Source organism: Trachurus trachurus (assembly GCF_905171665.1).
Source record: "Trachurus trachurus genome assembly, chromosome: 20".
NCBI classification, from domain to species: Eukaryota; Metazoa; Chordata; class Actinopteri; order Carangiformes; family Carangidae; genus Trachurus; species Trachurus trachurus.
In genome coordinates this window covers 8041790-8063679 of record NC_139911.1, presented here as the reverse complement: position 1 = coordinate 8063679, position 21890 = coordinate 8041790, and the positions used below count along the sequence as shown (strand labels likewise).

At 42.0% G+C, this 21890-nt stretch overlaps 1 protein-coding gene across 1 annotated transcript; it reads left to right on the top strand.

Annotated features, from left to right (window-relative positions):
- Positions 1 to 11964: 11964 nt before the first annotated feature.
- On the top strand, positions 11965 to 20864 carry eef1e1 (eukaryotic translation elongation factor 1 epsilon 1). Its single transcript, XM_083995777.1, has 4 exons — positions 11965 to 12083; positions 13171 to 13368; positions 16853 to 16948; positions 19675 to 20864. Exons 1-4 carry the CDS (start codon positions 12000 to 12002, stop codon positions 19816 to 19818), a joined length of 522 nt encoding a protein of 173 aa, XP_083851903.1. The 5' UTR covers positions 11965 to 11999; the 3' UTR covers positions 19819 to 20864.
- The last annotated feature ends 1026 nt before the right edge of the window (positions 20865 to 21890 follow it).

Genomic DNA, 21890 nt, shown 5'->3' with positions numbered 1-21890 from the left:
AGGTCATGCTGCTTTCTCACTTAAAGTAATGGGCAAGTGGAACTACACAAACAGTGAAAACTCAGGATGGAAGCTTTGTGGAGTTTAAAATCAGCCTCAAGCTTTGGCTTAAGTTAGTAGAAATGTGTCACGACCAATGACTGGTTTGGATCAACTGTATTTTATTTATCTCACACTGATGGATTATTATTTGATGTAACTGAGGTTGTATTTCATCTGCCTGCCCAGCGACAACAGATGCAAACTAGAGAAAATTTGAAAATGCCATTAGGACCATCAGGAGTCACACATTGCACAGACAGAGCCAATCAGACACATGATCTTTTCTCTCTCTCTATAAAAACATGAAGGAGCTGTCAATATCTCTTTGTGCATTTGTGTGTATGTGTATGTGTTGGATTTTGACAGTAAATAGGGCGATAAACACCACAAACATCCTGGATGTTCCCAGTAGTCTGATTTAAAACACGTGTGTGGCCTCAGAGGTCGCATTTGTGATTTTACCTGCCAATTCTTTACTGAGTGAGAATCTGTTGAAATGTTTGACCCAGGAGGCCGGGGGTTCAAATCCCACTCTGTTGCAGAAGCAGCTTGCTTTCTTATTATGAATAGATGTGAAAAGTCTTTGCTGTAATCGGCAGCAGAACATTTCAGTTATATGACTGACATTATTAGTATTATTAGGAGGGGTAATGTAAGTTGATAGAATGGTGGATGTGAGAATTTAACTCACCCAGCTGGATGGCTCGGTGGGTAATGGCTTTGGATTGGGAGGATTGGATTAAATTCCCAATCTGGGCTAGTATATTGCAGGAGAAGAGTTTGTATTCTTATAATGAATAGATGTGAAAAGCCTCTGCTGTAGCAGACGGTGGGGCCTTCGCTTGGCCCCAGTGTCCTTTATTTGAACTTTGAGGTTTTGGCATTGATAAGATATATTTGTACAAATTAAGCACCAAAAACTTGTGTTAATACTAGAGGAAACATAAATGATGGAGATTTTGACAGTAGGAACCAGACTAAACCCAAGCAACTTTGTTGTTCACTGGCCAAATAGAAAGTGGCTCGAAAATGTGAGTTCTCTCCCAAGAAATAGTAAGAAAAACATGAATGTGCGCAACATCAGTGTTTGGATTTGGTTCAGCAAATGGTTTGCCATGTTTTGCCTCAGGTGTGTTCAGTAAACACCACGAGATCCTATTGAGAGTAATGAGCGTAGTGATTCCTCCTCAGAATAAATCTCAGTGCTCAGCCCCCCAGCCCAAACAACAGGCCCCCACCACGGCCTTCAGGGGCTTGGCCCCAAAACAAGCAAGAGAGCACCTGAGACTGCACTCTGCACTTAAACAGCTTATAACATCTACACACACACAAACACACACACACACACACACACTGCGCACCAGGGTCAGCACTAATGGGCATGCAGGAAGACTGTGTTTCCAGAGTAGGTCACTTTATTTGTCAAAGTGGCTGTTCATCATCATTTTCAGAAGTCAAATCATTTCATTTAACTGTTGCTCTCAAAATTGTGTTTTTCTTTTAAATCTGGCATTCAGGTGACAAACTGTTTCCTGTACAGTAATATTTGAAACATTTACATGGCGGCGCAGCTGAAAGTATTAGGATATGTGAAGAAAACAGTGTTTTAACCAGAACAGTGAATTAATATTGGATAATGAGAACAAATGTAAAATAATTGAGATGTCAAACAATTTTTAAGAAATCTGTACAATATGGATGAACATTGCTCTTGCTTGAATATGTTTAGTTTACTGTCAGACCTTTAAGTTACTGTCAAACCCTCCCGGTGATGAATAAATTAACCCTTTATTTCTAATCTATTAATCTCCGTAAATGAAAGTTGTTAGTGCCGGGTCATTACACAGATAAACCGGGGTGTCACAAAGAGAGCTATAGGGAGGATGATGTGGGTGAGCATCTCTTTTACACTACTTGCCACATCCATATTATCTTGCTAAAAGAAAAAATAAATAAATCTTGTACAGATTGTAAAAAACTATATAAATACACTAAATAAAAACATAAGACCACCATTTCCAGTGTGAAACACGGAGAAGCTTTGCTATGCTATGAGCCTGCTTTGCTGTGTGTGGGTACCTTGAACCGTGCACAGCAGAATGATAAAGCATTATTAATATTGCACATACATGGTGTCACACAGCTCTGTCTGAGCTGCACGTCATGGCTCCTCCAATAGGATAATGACCCCAAAAAAAAAAAAAAGCAACACATCTAAACACAGCCAAGAATGGGTGAGAAGAAAACATTGGCCTGCTTAGCAGGGGCCTGCTGTGAGTCCTGATCTTAATCCAATTGAACATATATGGAGGAAGCTGAAACTGGCATTTGGGAGATGGCACCCATGGGACCTGAGAAAACTGGAGTGCCAAACCACCAGCTGAGAAGTGTAGAAATCTCATTTAGATATTCAAAAAGAGCTCGATCGGGGTCCCTATATTTCCATCCATGTCATATCCATTAGTTGTATTATTTAAGCTAATGTGTTACATTACAAAAACATGTTCTATTAAATATGTAAATAGAGAATTAGTGGATGTCAATCACTTTTATTATGTATGAGAAAATTGTGATTTTTCTTTTTTTAATGCAATTTTGGACACATCTGTAGTTAACAGCTCATTTTATTTGTCTTAGCTAATAAGTTAGGTTGTCTGTGTTGCTTAATCAGTCTGGTTGGGTCAGATACCATCCATTTTACTTTATGTTTCTAATCATAGCAGTTTAAGTTCATTCAAGACACACTGTCGACACCAAGATACTTCCTCTTTAAAGTTCCTGTTGTGTGTATGGAAACGTTCAAGTCGAGTCAGTCAAGAGAACTTTGGTATCTTAAAGTCAGATGCCGAATCAATAAGTCAGACTGGCTCGACCTTATTGCAAGGTCAGTGGCACGACAGCGTTTCACTTTATTATATATTAGATTATTCATTTCAGGCTATTATATAATGGACAACTCCCTCTCTGTTTGAAAAGCCTTGGAGTGCCGTGTGTTAAGAGAGAGCTCTGAAAGCAGGACACCAACTTTCTAAGGAGAACATATTCCCCCTCGTTCCCCTCTCGCTGTGGCTATCCCACTTTCAATTCCCTTTATTGCTGTTGTTAGTCTCTTTAGTTTGGTGGCCATCCCCGTAAGAGCCCTCAGCGTGTTGGCACTTCAAAGGCATCCCAGAATAAATCAAGACCACTCGAGATTAGAGGTGGCAAATTATTCAGGAACCCAAGGTCTCCTGGCTGGGAATAGCACCGAGTGGCCTGGGCAGCATGTCACAAAGCATCGGGGTTAAGGGAAACACACAAACACACACACAACACACACCACTGCTGCCACCAACACGGTCACCACAATGTGTTTTTGTAATGTATGTACACACATTTCATTCCTAACAGATGGGACGGAAGGAAGGAAGATAGGAATGAGTGACACTGGTGTCAACAACACCGAATGCAGTTATACTCACATTTTTACAAGCATTACATCTGCTCGCTGATAACCAATCTCTGTTTATGTATTCAATAAAGCGATGCAGTTTCAGCAACTCGATTACCGGGGCTGCCTAACTGTGGCTGACTTGAGCGGATGTGGGAACAGCAGCCCCAATAATGCAGTCAAGGCAGAGGGGGGTGGGGGGCTCAGAGGGAGTATCCGTTTAGCAGTGACCAGCCTCGGTCTGCACTGATTCCCCCGTAATAGGCTTTGGGCTCGGCTCCCAACGGAGAGTTTGGTTGACAATCTGACAAAGTTATCTCAAGATAAATGGTTTACGGGTCGGAGGCGGCGGGAGGGGAGAGAGGGAGCGACTTGACTTCTCTGTCAGTGATGTTTTGATGGAGGATGTGTATAGCCGCGGGCGCTATAGTGCTAGCAGGTCCCCCCAGGTAGATGGGAAGATTGTCTTTGGCTGCATCTGCAAACAGAGCACTGCCATGTGTGTGTGTGTGTGTGTACATGTGTGTGTGTGTGTCTCTGTGTGTATTGGTAAATCTGATAGCTTTATTAAGAGGGAGATTTGCAAAGACAGAACACAGCACATGTGAAGCGCCACCAGCAAACCCACGAGAAACCTGAGGCAAAGGTTACAAGTTCAGCGTTTTAGATGGAAATGTTGATTGGGCCAAACAAGCGGACATTCTGTATCAGCCTATATCAAAAGCCATTTAAGTAATAACTGAGCCTGTCTCTCACGTACACACACACACAGAAAAACACAGACACAAACCCAGGTTCACACACATACGACCACAAAAGTTCTCTCTTCACCCCCCCACCCCCTTAGCCCCCCACACGTACCGTACAGGAGAGTACCTATCACCAAGGCCAGGCCTCTTTTTACCCTTTAATTTCCCAGATAAACAGACTTTTCTCTGATCCTGTCAGTCTGCCTTATCTGCAACGCCGGTCAGCCGGCTACTACTGTGGAGCAAATTAGGCCCCTAAATGTCAAAATTGCTACACTTTATTAAGTTAATTAGAGGCTGAGTGTACACTGGAGCTGCATGGGACAGGATGACAAACACAGACAGACAGAATGACAAACACTGAGGAGCGCTGACAGCCACTGCAGAGAATACAACACAATGCACAGGAGGTAATCACACAGAAATATATATAGATAGACATAAAATATACATGCATCATGGATCATGCACTAACACACCACACACAAAGGCACACAAGCTGCACATATAGATGTATGTATGTATGTATATGGAACTTAGATAGATCCAGATTATGTTATATGACTCAATACCTTATTACAGTGTAATGAAATTAAAGACTTTAAGCCTGTGCACCTGCATGTCTGTCATTACTGCAAATGTGGAGGTGAAATCATTACTGGTTGCATATTGGAATAGATCTGGCCAGTGGCAACACACACCACAAGGGCAAAAACATGTGCAACGTGTCAACAGTCCAGTATGTCACTCAGATTTATCATTTATAATTTGTGCTCATTTGCATCATAGCTTTTTTCTAATTTTGATCATTTGTCTAGTTTTATTTTTATTGCCTAAAGGCTATAGCCTTCTTTATTTCACTCCAATATGCCGAATAATTATCACAATAACAGTAATAACAGTATTTGTTTCCCTTTTAACTGGATTCCTTTATTTTCGTGTGATTTTTATCACCATATTAAAATAAAAATGAATATTGAGAGGTAAATCTTCACATTGCCACAAACTGAGCGTCAACATTTGATAAAAGTGGCAAAATATTACTATAAAGCATTGGTATTATACCAAACATGGAAATATTACAACTTTTATATGTTTTATTTGCATATTAATTCCTTCTGTTTGCTAAGAAAATCACCCACACACAGAAATGTGCAGTAGTAGACTATGTCAACTGAACAGTGGCATTACTGTATGTTTGGGGTCAGCTAACCTCATTCATAAGTGACACAGGAAATTCTCAAAATCATTATGTATCAAGGTGGTTAAGTAGGTATATCTTTTAAAGCTGTTAAAGGAAGATTGGACATTGGGGTTAGGCGACACAACCTCAAAAGTATCTACAGTATAAAGGCACTAGATGACACCACAATCCTAATTCCTACCACTGTCAGAATCACAAGACTGCTCTTGTATTGTCACGCTCTTGGGTATGACTTTATACCAACCACAAATGGGGAGATTTTAGTTTTCTTCTCTCTAAACCTGTTCGGTGCTATTAAATCTGTATTTTCTAAACCGCTCCGCCACCATCCCGACACTTGAAAGCAAACCGCTGATCAATGCTTTGCAGACTGTACTAATCGATTTAGAGTGAACAGAGAGACACGGGTCTAATGGCTGGTCCTAACTGAACAGGCCTTCTCATATGAGAGCAGTTGTTCATTACAGGGCTATTTCATGGTGTTCGTCACTTTGCAAGCTTCTGTCTTTCATTCAGCAGCGCATTGGATGGAAAAATGGCCCCGGGATATATTGTCTGCTCAGAGCTTGAATGTTGTCATGCTAGTTCCCAGTGATTTGCCTCGTGCGATTCGAGACTTTGAAAAATGGGAAATGTGTTTCGCATACTTGGGAGAGAAGGGCTGAATGTGATATCAGTGTTACCCAGTGCAGGATGTTAGGAGAAGTCTGTGGGAGAATGGAGTTATGTTTCAGTTCAATCAGAATCTTAAAGCGATGTTTTAGTACTTATGGTGGCTTTAATGTTTTATTACAATCAGCGTTACATCAAGGTTTTTGAATGCTTTTTAATGTTTCTCAGCGCCGAGGCAGAACAATACCCAACTCATACAGTACAGACAGAGTTTTATATGGTTCACATGCAGTGCAGAAACTACGAGCTTTGTTATGGACGCACGTTCAACAGCCTTGTTACTCCGAAGAGGCCAAAAGCAATAAGTCTTGACTGTTGCTCTGAGTTGAATTATTTACCCTACATTCCAACAATATGTAAAGTAACCAAAGCATCGCGTTCGAAAATCTGCCTGCAACACAGCTCAGTGATTCTCCCCATACTAAACAGAGACCTCTGGGCATGACAGCAGCCATACATTATTTCTACCACACAGGCACACACACACACACATACACATACAGTACTTATGGCTCAAACATCCACACACCACACACAGCACATATCTCCACATATAACCTCTGATGTATTATTTCTCTAGCCTTCAGTGCGAGAGTCACAGGTGAGTCCTGGGCACTTTCATCATAGTCTGGCTGTCCGGCTTGTTGGCTGCAGTCTCATCTGTCCCTTGGTTGAAATTGCCAATAAAGAGGGTCTCATATAGATCACTCCCGATGGGGGCTGGCGACCTGTCATGCAGACCATGATTCCTGGCTCTCAGAGAGGGGAAGAGGGACAAATAACCCTCTGAATCTCCCTATATCTATCTCGCCACTCACCCCCTCTTACTCTTCGTATTCTTTCTCGGGCCTCACACTCACATACATCTCCTTTCCAGCCCGCTCTAGCAGGCCATAAAGCGCCACATGAAAGGGGGCTATGGTGGACACAGTCATATGAGAGACAAGTGCCGGCCTGAGCTTTCACTTTCCCACTCCAGAGGTAGTGAATCAAGTTAATGGGTTAAAGACATGAAGACGGATGAGCGAGGGAAGGATTAGGACCGAGGCAGAGTTTTCCCAAGAGCGTTCTCATATACCTGAGATTGTTAAACATCACACACTCTGCAATCAGAGAGATCAAAACAAGTTTTCAACATGAAAAGAAAAAGAAATATTTATAAATGTGAGAACGGCACATCTGAACCCGTTCTTCACTGCACAGCCCAGATATTACTGCAAGTGTAGCACGTACTTTCTCTTGTCAACAGGTACTTTTAATCTTAAAAAATAATACCATAAAGTAATTTTCTTTGTTGAATTACACTGCTCTTAAAAGACAGTAAAAGTGGTTCATTCTCCTCTCAAAGAAAAACTTAACATATTGGTTTCATTATTTTTCAAGTTACACTTTCAGTGATTTCGGTGCTCCTATAAGTTCCCCATGATTCAATCTCTTTTTAATAATCACTTTCTTATTCAGATAGTGGGGAGAAAAAAAGTTCATTTTTACAAGGGAGTTTTGTTAGACACAACTGGACTGTGCAGTTCACAGATGGACTTTATGGTTTTTGAAAGATCCACAGTGCCCCCTGCTGGTGAGTGACAGAACAATAGCTCTGTGTGCAGCCTGCAGCCTGAGTTTAGCATGTGTATGTGTGTGTGCGTCTACTGTATGTGTGTGTGTGTGTGTGTGTGTGTGTGTGTGTGTGTGTGTGTGTGTGTGTGTGTGTGTGTGTGTGTGTGTGTGTGTGTGTGTGTGTGTGTGTGTGTGTGTGTGTGCATGTGTGTGTGTGTGCATGTGTCTGCATGCTTTAACTTCACATGAGTTGCGTGAGTTCAAACCTCCAACAACATGGGAGTCTCCCTCATCAACCTCGCGGCCACAGCAGAACAGTTTCCTCCAAGATCTCGCCTGAATCATGAACGAGAGACACGGAAAAAGAGAGTGAGACAGAGGGAGCTTAGAGAGAAAGAGAGAGAGAGAAAGAGAGAGAGAACGAGAGATGGAGAGAAACCTGCAAGGCCAGTGGGCAACTTCAATAAAAGACAATCTGACTTTTCAGAAGCTATAATAATCAAGATCCTCCCACCGAGGTTGTTTATCTGAGGGGGACACGGATGACTACGGGTAAGGAGGAGGAAATTCAGAGCGGTAATTAATGGTCCTAAGTGACTTCTGCTGGATGGGAGGCAGGGACATGGTTTGTTGTGAGCTGGTACTGTGTCTCCCAGCATGTCCCACAGCCTTGTGGGTTGGCATGTAAGCAGAGGAGGAGGAAATGGAGAAACTGCCTTTATTACTCATTCGTTTGTCTCCGGGGCCTCTTCTGATCAGCCAGAGATGTAACCACCATCCCTACACACACACACACACACACACACACACACACACACACTCACACACACACTGAGTTGCCTTCCAATGCTAATCACGTGTATAGATGTTAAGGGAAAGACATAAAATACCACAATGTCAATGTCATCACTCCACCCCTGTCACTGGCTCATCCAACCCGTCACCCAACCCCCCTCATAAAAGAAATTCTATCATACGCTCATTTGCATGTATGTGTGTGTTTGTGTGTGTGTGATGATGGAGTTGAGGAGGGGTGGAGGGGTGGGTGGGGTGGGGGGGGACTAGCTGTTGTTTTTAGCCTTTGGGTGCCTGTTTCTGCACGGAGCAGCAGAGTGGGTCCTATAATCCCATCACTATTGTCGTCATGGAGGCCCACGGGCCTCACCTGCAGCTGTGACATTTCTGGCATCCTCTGTTTCTCCTCCACTACAAGAGCCAGCAGCTCCGGAGCCAAAAGAAACACTGCGCGGCGGACTACCACTAGTCACATACTACACTAGCTGAAAGTGACTCACTGTATAGTGGCGCAGAGATGGATGAGAAACATGTCGTGGAGATGTGTTGGAGTTCCTGAGCTTTTTGTTCTTTTTTTTTCTGAGTCTAAGTTTCAAAACAGAAGCATTGAAACTAGAGCTAAACCAGGAGAAAGTAAATACTGTTTTCCCTTTTTTTATATAATGGTAAACTGGTATATTTTGGTTTTACTGACATCATCTTGGAATTTTTCAATTGGATTCAATTGTGAATAATGGAAAATTGTTGTTGCAGCCTCCAGAAATTATTTTGCTGATGATTTTTTGGGACTTTTTTCTCCTTTGCTATTTTTGAATCAACCTCCAAAAGATTTTCTATTACATTTTATGTTTTAAAAGCAGCTGCAAAAGCTAATTCTGTCACAGTCACACTGCAATGATATGATCCATTTACCAAAATCTCTCTTTCTGTCTTTTTTTCTTTTCTTTTTTTGAAGTTAAATATGCATCAACCTCTTTGGACAAGATAAAATCAAAAATGAAGCCTGACAGGAGCTGAAGGTACACGCAGCACTCCAACCCACATCCATCTGTCTGTCATCATCTCACAACTCACAGCGTTTCTCCCAAACTGTCACCCAGCCTGCCCCGGCCCCCTCGCTCCTCGTTCCCTCCACACTGGGGATCCGACCTAGCACCAATATGCAATTTCACCAATCTGTGCTGACAGCGTTCATGTCGACTACTCACAACCGATCCTCCTCGTCTCTCCTTCTGCGAAGCATCTGTGTGGTTAAAACGCAGTACTCAGTCAGCTTTCACAGGTCATGAAAGGTAGCGGAGGAGACAGGCGGGGCTGTGACCCTGCATCCCATAGCTAGACAAATCAGTGTAACAGCATATTGTAAGCTACAGACTAGGCAGAGGGGGAATATATCTACCAGGACTGAGGCTGTGTTTATGGCTGTGCCTGCCTTGGGAAGCCCCACGGCATTGTCAGTGACCCCCACTGTAGATTTCCTTACTAATGTGACCCCAGATTGTGTATCACAATCGGCATGAGAAAACTCCCACAGGCTACAGTTAGTCCTGGGCACTGGGGATCGTTGTCCTCAGCCCGCCTGAGTACAGACAGGATGTGGCAGCTTCGAGGCATTTAGTTAAAGGAGACACTCTTTAACGCTGCAGGCATGCATTTATAGAAGGCCAACTAGGGTAAAAGTGTATGACGTGCTAGGGCCTATAAACAAACAGCAAAAATGGAAGGTTGGATGAAAAAACAGAAAATTAGCTTTACCTTGTTTTGTGGCATCTAATCATTTGTGATAGTCCGTGTACTCATTCTTATAATTAATTTGTTTTCTGGGACAGCTTTTTCTCAACAAAGTGGGTTTAAAAATATCATCTGCTCTTTCGTATTAAGTGCATGCAATGAAAAGCGATGATGTGAACACAGTGGATGTGCAAGGCAATAAACATCAATAAAAGTAGTTCACATGAAGAGCAATTGCTGCCTATACGGGAATCAAGCAACTTCAAACTCGTTTATTAGGCCGAGCCGACCCAGGTATTCATCGTTAACTGATTATACTATCATATTCTGTCGGTTAGATATATTCACACATGACTAGCTCTGTGAAATTTGATGCTTTGTTAAAGTATGTCACACTGTGGCTCCATGTATGACGGCGCTGCAATGGGCTCGGGGTCATCTGGAACACCATAGGACCGTGGAATATTTTGGTGATGACAACCAGGTAAAACATTTTCTGTGGCTTAATCATTTATCATGCAAGCCGCACATAAGAGTCTAGGTTTTCATTCTGTAGCCTGAAAAAGCTACACCGACTTTCATAATTTATAATATGGACATTTTATTCACCATTTTCCTTCTTAAATTGAAAGAATATTACTATATAATATTAAAATTCTGGTAAAGGTTATACATTCTGGTTGATTTTTCTAGCTGTAAATGATTTCTTTCAACTTAGTGGTTGGTGACTTCACCCTGAAGCAGATTTTTGATTTGTTTATTTGTTTTGACTGGCCTTTCTTGTTCATTGCTTGCTCCTACGTATGCTGAGAAGTAACTGAGTGCATTTACTCAAGCACAGAACACAGCTATGGGTCAAATTCTGACATATGTTTACTTTACTTGAGTATTTCCATTTCATGCTAATATGTGTTACTCTATGTGCATTGATGTACTTAAAGCCATAAAGCTTCCCAGAGAAATGCTTCATTAATAATAGTTTAATATAATATTTCCAACACTGACAAAGGTAACTTTGCCAGTGTAACCTAGCCTAAATAATGTACTATTATGGGCTTACTTAAATAGGACAAATTGGATTGATTTTCAGTGCTAATTTACATTATTGCATTGTTTCTTTTACTCAAGTAAAGGATACTGCTGCACAAATCTTCCCAGACACTTTAAGTAGCCTACCTAAATATAGTCCTTGAAAACTACAGTTAAAATGTGTCTCTCCTACTTGTCATCATTTTTTCTATTTGACTGTAGTTTGAATATATTTGTGTTTAGTTGTAGTTGCCAATATGCCCTTGAGGTTTCTCATCCAGGTGCTGTAACAAAGAGTTGGAAAGTGTGTAGCCTATGTGATATCTCAGCCAAGCTCTCACGGAACAAGCTTGTACTAACACACACAATTGGACTGTAGGTGTCAAACCCAGTTTTGACTGATAGGTGTCATTCTCATGGGGAAATGGACAGAAAAAATCCAAACACTGGCACAAGACACCAGAGAAAGATACACAGAGCAGGAAAACTTTGATGGAGGACAAAATAGAGCTTAAACTTTAATTTTGTTTCACCATAAATACTCGTGAGATGATTGTGAACCCACAGATCTGAAAAACACTTACCTTTGATGGCCAACTTCATCCACTCCCTCCTAGTTTTCATCATATTTATGATGTCTCATTCACTGATGCAACTTAAGAATTCCTGCACTCTGATTGGCCGAGACTCCCGTCAGTGAACGTTCGGTGGGCGGGACTTGGCACTTTCACCCAATCACGTCACACGCACGCTACTCTCACGCTCCCCCCTCCCTCGGACGGAGAGAAACATGGCGCTACGGGAGCTTTCATCGCTGGAGAAATATTTAGGACTTAAAAAGCCGAACAAGTACAGCACACAGGGGGATAAAAAGGTGATATAACTGTTCATTGATGTGGCGTCCGTTGACGACATTAAACCGCTGTTTTATTAGAAAATAAGCCCGATAGCTGCCTAGCACTCGCTAGCATGGTATGCTAATGAGCTAGCCATGTGTGTTAGAAGCCCAGGTTGTTCTCTGAGCATCTCTACCTCTTATTACCACCTGAAACCGAGCGGGTTTATGCATTAATTGGCATTACATTTCAGAATACATCCAGGCAACTACATACGATGTCAGCCGGCGTATTGCACACGTTAGCACAATGGAAATAGCTCCATGCTCTGCGCATGCCCGTCGGTGAAGAAGAGGGGTGGAGTGAGTGATCCGTCTGTCAGGGACCCGCTGTACGGAGGTGTGCGTTTTGCACCAGGGATAATGATGGCTCAAGTAAAACTATAAATGCATTACCTTCAAGGCTTCTGTGGTGAAAGTTAACACAGCAGTTTTTCTTGTATTTCTATAATGAGCCTTCATCTGGGTGTTGATATATTCACATCATGCCATCATAATAGATCTGTCATATAGACTTTATTTGTTCATGAATGTGCAAAGTTATCAGTATTTCCTTATCACTTGAACACAGTAATTAAAGAGGAACTATGCAGGATTTTTAGCTTTACTATGCTCCATTTGTACCTTAATTAAACAGCTTCAGTTCAGAGTAATAGTGCTGGTTAAATAAATGACTTGTAACTTGTTACAGTGAGAATGGAGGTCTTCAACCTTGTAAGATCAGAGCCTCCGACCCGGTGTCTCAGCTCTCGTCGCGACACCAATGCGCCCTGTAACCTGTAATCTCTTGTTTAGGACAGATAAGACAACACAAATATACACATTGTAACGTCCGTGGATTGATTTCTAGCTGGCTTTGTTGTAAACAAATGCACATGGCCGAGAGGAGGGTTAGCAACACAGAGGAAAAGAGACCGGACTTGTATAGTTCCCCTTTAAATTATTATTTTTTTCTTCTTCTTCTTCTTCTTCTTCTTCTTCTTCTTCTTCTTCTTCTTCTTCTTCTTCTTCTTCTTCTTCTCTCTCCACCTCGCTGCTCTCTCTCTGTCTCACCTCTCCCCTGCAGGTCCCTGTGTTACAGAATAATAATGGTCCTCCGCTGGTGGGGCTGGTGACAGTCGCCTGTCACCTGGTGAAAGAGGCCAATCGCCCGGAGCTGTTGGGCAACTCTGTGGAGAGCAGGGCCGTGGTGCAGCAGTGGCTGGAGTACAGAGTCACCAAGCTGAACAACTGCACAAAGGAAGACATCAAGACCATCCTCAAGGTATAGAGATGTGAGATCTTTTCTACTGCTTTCAAAAAAATTGCTTTAAATGATCTGCGTGTGTAATTATCCCAAATTTTTTATAGAGTTCAGTTTCTGAGCATCTCTGTTTCTGTCACACTCCTTTTTCTCTGTCCACCAGCTAAACCACTGTGTGTGTGTGTGTGTGTGTGTGTGTGTGTGTGTGTGTGTGTGTGTGTGTGTGTGTGTGTGTGTGTGTGTGTGTGTGTGTGTGTGTGTGTGTGTGTGCATTGGTCTTGTTAAGGCACAAAAGACAGGAATACAGACTGATGTATTGCCCTTCAGTGACATGGCCCCACACGACAGAGAAAAATGTTTTAATATGCCTGACGCCAGTCAGCATGAAATAGATCGTCAGCCAGTGGTCTGCTGGACGCTAAGCGCCTCTTGGCACTGACCTGTCACCATGAAGTGTGTGTGTCTGCGTGTGTGTGTCTGTGTGTGTGGTATGGGTGAGGAGTCATGCTGTGTGGCAGCATGTTATCTGGACAGGCCTCTTAAATATTTTAATGGTGCCACTTACAGAAGGAAGTTGCCCTGAGCGGCTCAGCTCTGGTGCCCGTCGGCCCCCCGTCCCGTCCTGCTGCTCCAGCTCTGTCCGTAACGCTCTTCTTCTTCTGTCAAGCACTCGAGTCTTCTCCCATTAAATTGTCCAGAGATAAACACTGTCAAATGCATGAATTCTTAAACCCTCTCACCCCAGGATGTATATAAGAAATTCAGATTTTTTTCAAGCTCAGACTTGTTTCAGAAGCCATCTTATCATTCGCGTAATGTGACTGTAAACAAGCTCAACCTGAAGTTAGCTGAATGGTTGGGAAAGCCTGTTACAACACTTTAAATCAGCTAATAATGTGTGTGGACGGTTCTTTCTTAGCACTCCCAGGTTTTTGGTTGCTGTCTATATTTTACAGAAAAACTGCATCTCCAAAATGACAGAAACATAAGTTCAATTAAGACTTCGGGGGTTACACCAGGATCATTGTTGGAGACTTCCAGTACATCTGGAGCGTGTTCAAACCCCGAAGCCTTCTACCCAGCAGATGTCCCTGATGAGGTTTCCAGCGGAGCCGCCCTGAATTCCTTGATGCTTGTGCCCAGCGTGGTGGTCAACTCAGGCCGCCGTGCTGCTTGGCTTGGCGGAAAGCCTGGATTTTCCATAGTCTTTGTATCCAAGCATTATATTTTTGAGAGACCTGAGATATCAAAGTAATGGGTACTGAAAGGTCCAGGGCCAGCAGAGAGTTGTGTGAGATCAAGAGGTCGCTGTGTTTGGAACAAATATATAGAAAAGCAGCAACAATGGAAATCGAATTGGACTGAGGGTTACAATGAGACCACGGGTGTTTCTAGGGTTCCAGTGTAAAGAAATGTATCTATAGAAAAATAGATGAGAAATAAATTGACACAGACATGCAATGAGCTGCAAATGTATTATAATTAGGGCCGAATGATATAATGTGATCATATCAGTATCAAATTTCTCCCACTCGCCCTGCCCCCTCGTCACAGCTCGTACAGCATGCACAGAATAAAAAGGTCAACGTAAACTTGAAACCTCGTCAGGGCAGAGAGTGAGAGTCTGTATTAGCACGACTGCTAACACTAACAAGCTTACAAACAACTCAAACATCTTGCATCTGTCTGAGGCTCAAACATGTGGCCAAATCTCTCTAGTGATTTTCATTATTTATGTGTGGAAAATCATGTTCAAACAAAATATTAACCAAAGCAGATGATTTCATATATTTTGAACATGTATGAAGATGAATTTTAAGCCACTTACAGAAGTTGTTTGTGTAATTTTCTTGTGCTGAAACAGAAATCAAGTTTCAGGGAAAATATTGTTTATCTTAATGTATTGGTGATAATTAGTGGGGGAGAAAAAGAAATCATCCTCTTCTATATGGAAATTATTTACATTTTTTTATTTATTTATTGCAGCCTGAGGCACTGATCGGTCTGCTAGATAAAACATTTTTTATGAAGTATCTGAATTTACTACATACATTTGGTATGCTTAGTGCATAGTGCATTGTTATTGAGACATTCAGCATTTAATTCAATATGAAAATGTGTCCATATTATGCAGCCATCAGTAATAGTAGGTAATTAGTATCGGCTCTTTGAACAAAAAACTCACATTTAGGCAGCATTATTTAAAATGAATTTAACAACAATTAAGAGACGATGCTATGAGACTTGCAGCAATTTCCCTCACTGAAACAATGAGGTATATCTATATTATCTTATCTCTGTATAGGATCGCAGTTAAAAGAGTTGAGGTGGGGGCAGGTAGGAAACCATGTGCTGGGTGGGTGTGGCATGAGAGCGGCCCCCTCATCTGATGCTTGACTGGGCTTCAGCTCCATGGCTGTAGGCTAAGAAAAGCAAGGATCTGATTGTGGAAGGGGAGGAAGTCTGCAGTCTTCATGCCTTGTTTGGCATCACCCACTCTTGCTGCACAATAACTCCATTTGCCCCCAAGATGTTCTGTATGCGTGGAGTGTTTCCTTCGCACAATGTACAAGTGCTAAAGATGGTCCCTTCCCCTGGGACCAGCACTTCTACACACACAACACGGGCTGGAAAAAAAAAACACACATCATGCTGTCCAAGTTTAGGACAGCTTCATTAGATTTAGTCATTTGGGTAGCGTAGTAAACAAATAGCCATTTTTGTACGCATCTGTACCAAGTCGCCAGTCATGGGGAGAGAAGCTATACCCCCTTAGGTTACAGATTATTCCCATTCACATAGCACAGCACACACACACACACACACACACACAGACACACACAAGCTTGGATCTAGGACAGTTCCCTAAAAGTCCACAAGTAGATGCATCATCACAACACACAGAGAAGTGCAGGAGCAGCAGCAGCCAAGTCTTTAAGACAACCAAACCATTAAACTAAGCGTGATAGAGGAAGAAGAGACGGGTGATGAAAACAGAGGGCAGCGTGACGCAGGGCAGCCCGACTCGTTTCTGTCGGCCACCCCGCTACTCTCAGCTCCGGGTCGGGCTGACAGCAGCGTCAGCCGCCCGGCAGGAGAGAAGACTCTCTTCTCCTTTGATAATAACAGCTGTGACCCAGACGCAAACTTTTACTTTCACATCCCAGATGATGAGCAGAGACGTTCAAAAGTGCATTTTTAACAGTAAAACAGCGGAGTCATGAGTGTTGTGTGGTGTGGTGTTGTGTGGTGTGGGCTGGCTGACCTCACACGACATGTGCCGAGCAGAGTGAATGGGCTTCTCTGTTCGGAAGGTGAAATGGTGAAAATGGGGATTGTGTATAAACAAAGAACATCGATAAGAGCGCGCACGAGGCGACCAACCACAAGCACCTGACCGATCAATACAGCGATTCATCCTCTGCATACCACACGCTCATCTTAATGCATTCTACTGAGATAATTTGCATATCTGATTATGTTTTGGTTTTTCTTCTTCTTCCAGGATCTCAACGTGTATCTACAAGACAAGGTCTACCTGGCAGAAAACCAGTTCACCTTAGCTGATATTCTCATGTACTATGGAATCCAACCGCTCATAGTAAGTTCAATATCTGAGTGTTTATATCAGTTAAAATGTGATATGACCAGGGTTTTTGACCAATTATCCTCTTCACCAATGATCATTGGTTTATTAATTAGTTATTAATTCAACAGTTAAACTCTGAGTTGGTATCAGACTGTGCACCAGTCTAACCCTACGGCACATCCACATAATTTTAGGGTTTTTTATTGTTTTTTTCTTTTTTTTAATGCATTAAAAGACACTTCTTTATTCAAAATAGTGGATTTTCATATTGTCAGTTAATAGTTAATGGTCGGTTAACAAGCATCGGTTAATTGTCACAGGGAAAAGTGAAAATAATCATCCCCAAATGGGACAATAAAAATACACAAGTAAAAACAACAAGGAAATGTAGAAATAGTTCAAAGCTGTGGATTAAATATTCAGTGTCTGAGTGTTTATTATCAATTAAAATGTGATATGACCAGGGTTGTTCACAATTAACCTCTTAACTAGCTGTAACAATGTTCCCAACTTGATTAAGGGCTTATTAATTATTTATAAGTTCAACAGTTCAAATCTGAGTTGTTATCAGACTGTGCACCAGACTGACCCTACAGCATGTCCACATAGTTTAAATTAAGTATTTTTTTAAATGCATTACAAACACTTGTCTATCCAAAATAGTTGATTTTAATATTCTCAGTTAATAGTAAATGGGCGGTTAACAAGCATCAGCTAAGTGTCACAGAGAAAACTAATAACTAACTAAAAATAATCATCCCTAAATGGGACAGTAAAAAATACCCAAGTAAAAACAACAAGGGAATGTAGAAATAGTTCAAAACTGTGGATTAGAAATGTGGGTTAAAGTGAGAAACAGGGACAAGTTTAGACTCAGGGCTGAGTTTCTGGACACTGTTCTGCTTTATGTATCTTATTTCTATAACTGTCATATGATTTTTACAGCTACTCATTTAGGCACATCACTAGGATACATGTAAATGTTTTTGTAAATAATCACTGAAACTAGATTTTGAATAAGTATGTAATAAAAAAAAACTTTCCCAAAGTCCTATGAGTTTTTTAATCATAAATGTGATTGATTTGTTGTGTCTCCATACGGTTCTCACCACCATTTAACAAGGAGTCGCCCATCCATCCATCCATCCATCCCTTCATGCATCCTTTTCCCTCCTATCAGTGCTCACTTCAGTCAAACCACAACTTTAATAAGCAATTTGTCACAGTGCATAACACACAATTAGACCAGTCACATGGCCAAAGGGCATCGGGAACAAGTTTGCAGTAAACACACAGATTACAAACACATTCTCACTTCTCTCCAAAGAAATAAAGTGATGTGGCACAAAGTGATGTCTTTAGCCTCAGACCAGGGACAAGTAAGTTTGTTATGCCTCGTAGGATTAAAAAAAAAGAAAAGTGAGTTCAGAAACGGGAGAAAAGCTGGACTTGACTGAGATGGTGGGAGGAGGGAGGGGGGGTGGGACATCACATGTTGAGAGATGCAGCGGTTGTGGCAGAGATGGAAGATCGCCTCACGCCAACAGGCAGAGCAGCGTCACTTTGGTTTGCAATCAGTGAGCTTTTTAACCTTGGGGACACGGGGTCAGCTGGCCCAGCCCTGAACCACCGCCTGTCCTGATGTTCAATTCATGGAAAACAACATGACACCAGCACTGAACCCAGACCACGCTCCAGCGGTTTTAAGATGGATTTCTTGTCTCTTCTTCGACACACACCAGTTAATTAGATAATTAAAAAGCAAAGCACCTAATAAGATTAATTCTCCAAAGACAATATCATGCTCTGCTTTTGTGAGGACTGCGGTTAGTTGCTGCCAACAAATCTCAGTTTGTAACTTGTTAAAATACTTTCAGTCGTCAACAGCAACAGGCTGAGGAGTTTTTCCACTAAACTCTTGATTGATTGTTTGTTTACTTACGTCATTTCCAATCAAAGGTGTCTGAGCTGCTGTCAGATCGTCCCAGTGCATCAGCACTGTTAAATCAAGACGCTCCTCCTACAAAACTGCCTTCGAGCTCCCTCAAATTTTATCTGTTGCACTTACCGTACTTATCTGTTCATTTTTTGACGGCTTTCATAACTTAAATGTATTCCTGTCTTCTTTCTGTTCCTGATAACTCATATTTGTCTGTAAATCTTAACAATCAGGGATGGAGCTGGAATGAAAATCAGTCGTCCTACCATCATCATTATTATTCAACTCATCTAAATTCCCCTCGACTCTGTGATCAAGAGCGTTTTTATAGAAGTTTTCATTGCCAACACACTGTTTTTTTTTTTCAAATAACCTCAAAGGTATTTGCATTATATCCATAACACTAAAAATGTTTTCTAATGGTTGCCCATAAGTGTCATTGAATTGAGTCATCATCAGTGCAGAAGCCTCTGGGTTAGTCCTCATTTTGTCCATTGAGTCACTCAGGATAACAACACATTGCCAATCATGTCACGGCAAATAGAGGAAAGAGTTTATGTTTTCTGCTCTGGTTCAAAGAATGCCAGCTAAAATACTTTTTAATCAGAATTAAGACTTAATAAGAAATAATCATTATTTTTATTATAATAAACATTAAAACATACTGCCCACCTGGCCAAAACTGGAGAGTCTTGATACTGTGATCCAGCTGCAGGCCCAGTGTTGTTTAGTTCCTTAAATAATCCACACATACTCTCCTGTGAACTCACCATCTTTGAATGTTTCTCCTCTCACCCAGGTGGACTTGGCCGTCCAGGAGAAGGAGCAGTATTTGAACGTGACGCGATGGTTCGACCACATCCAGCACTACCCCGGCCTCCGACGCCACCTCTCCCCCGTAGTTGTGCTCAGGAACAGAATTTACACGAGCAGGCATCACTGAGATCCGGACCGGACCGCACCGCAAAACTAGTAACTCGTGTCTCTGTTGCCGACCAACGAGGTGTTTAATGGTTTTAGTCGACTAATCAGACTCATCCTTAGTTTCCACACGGTCATTTCTCTATTTCTCTCTCTCTCTCTCTTTCTGATTTTCTTCTATCAGTGTTTTTGTTTTTTGGGGATCATGATTCCTGCCTTTGTTTTGTTTTTTTCTGGTACCTCAATTGTGTTTTCGTGCTCTTTTTTCTTTTTTAAAAACATTTCTTAACAAAGGATAAAAGTGAAGAACAAAAAGATAAAATGGAAGTAAACACTTAAGGTGTAGAAGGTACAAAACCTCTATTAAGGGAATCTGCTTATGGAAATACAGCTCAGCTCATATTCTTTAAAGATGTCAGTCTGTTTAGTAATTTAACAATGGTTGGGAGTGGAGGTACAGTAAATGTTCATCATCTTATTTAATTCTGCTGACACTAAAAAGGTTTGGAGTCTTAACCCTTCATGGGAATTGAGGGAGTAACGATGTCAGTGACAGGTATTTTTTTTTTGTCTGCAAATTTTGGAGGCCTAAAGGTTGTGCAGGTCAGGTCTCGTCCCTATCAGGACTGTGGCGTCTTTTTTTTTTTGTTGTTGTTATTGTTTTTTGTGCGTGTGTATTTTATGTCTTGTCATATCCAATCCCAGCCATTTCACCAGGACAGTTTAGTTTTTCTTCAGTCAGTGTGTGTGGTGTGTGTGTGTGTGGTGTGTGTGTGTGTGTGCTCTCCCGATTACATCCCCGCTCTCTGTCCCACTTCCTCGGCAGTCGTGTGGGCAGCAGTGAGCAGTTGAGCGTCAGCCGCAGAGTCACAGAGATCAGAGTGAGGCTCCAATCAGACCCACTACCACCACTGTTGATGCTGCAGGCCAGAGAGAGGGCAGCGGGCTCACCAGCTGCCACACAGATCCAGCCAGCCAAGGCCAGAACCCAGGCCCCTGGGCGACAGTCAGCCACTGTGTGTCATTTCAAACCTTACAATCCCACGGGCCTACTGGAGAGAGAAAGACGGAGAGGGAGGGAGGGAGGGAGGGAGTGAGGGCAGGAAAGGGAGGGAGGGAGGCCAAAGAGAGAGGAAAAAGAGCACCCAGAGGCCGAGGGATCTTTTTGTGACGTGAACAATGATCCGTGCCTCTGAAAGCCTTTGCTGTTGCTGGCTCCATGTTTTTTTTTTTTTGCTATTAGCATCATTAACAGGCCAAGTCGTTGGCCGTGGCAGGAGAACCTGTAAATTAACATCATTAGGGCAGAGTTAGACAAAGAGCAGGAGGCAAATGAGTTTCAATTAGAGGAGCAACTCATCAAATTTTGGTTCGGTTTTCAATTACTGCTGCTTTTTGAAGGCGCATCAAACCATTAAGAGAACTAACTGAGCACAAAATTCGACAGATCTGCTCTACAGATAATTCTCCACGTTTTTGTGTCTTATTATTTGGTTTGTCTGCCATGTTTTTTTGTTTTTTTTAAATCTCTCTCTCTCTCTGCTTAACAGGCTGTGCACATCTTTGTGTCTGTTGTTGCCCCACAGATGCAGTGATTTCATTATCTGTTGTGTGATGCTCATCCTGTGCCAATAAATCAAAGGGATACGCAGCTCATGACCCCTGACTCTGATGCCGTTTTCTTTTTTTCCCAGCGTTTCTCCATGAATTTGTTTTGTGTAAAAGAAACCAGCCAGAAGACAGAGCTATTGTTCAATGAACTTCCGTAAGACGTCCTTCTGTGCGTTTGTGGCAAGTGTTATGAAGATGTGACAGATAAAAAAAACAGCTTGCAGTCATTTGAGAGCGCCTTGTGACTAGTTGGGGCAGTTTATGGTTTGGTCTACCATTAAAGAAGCCCTTGTCCTCTCAATTATGCAAACATCCCGCTGGAATGTGCAGCATCAGACGGTTGCACTCATTAGGTTTTGCCCACAAAAGTTGCAGCAGGACAAATTGTTCTAGATCCACTTGTGTTTGTGATGATACCTCAGTTAGAGACGAGGCAACATCAAAAACAAATTGAACCGTAGAACAAAGATGCTTTCTATACTG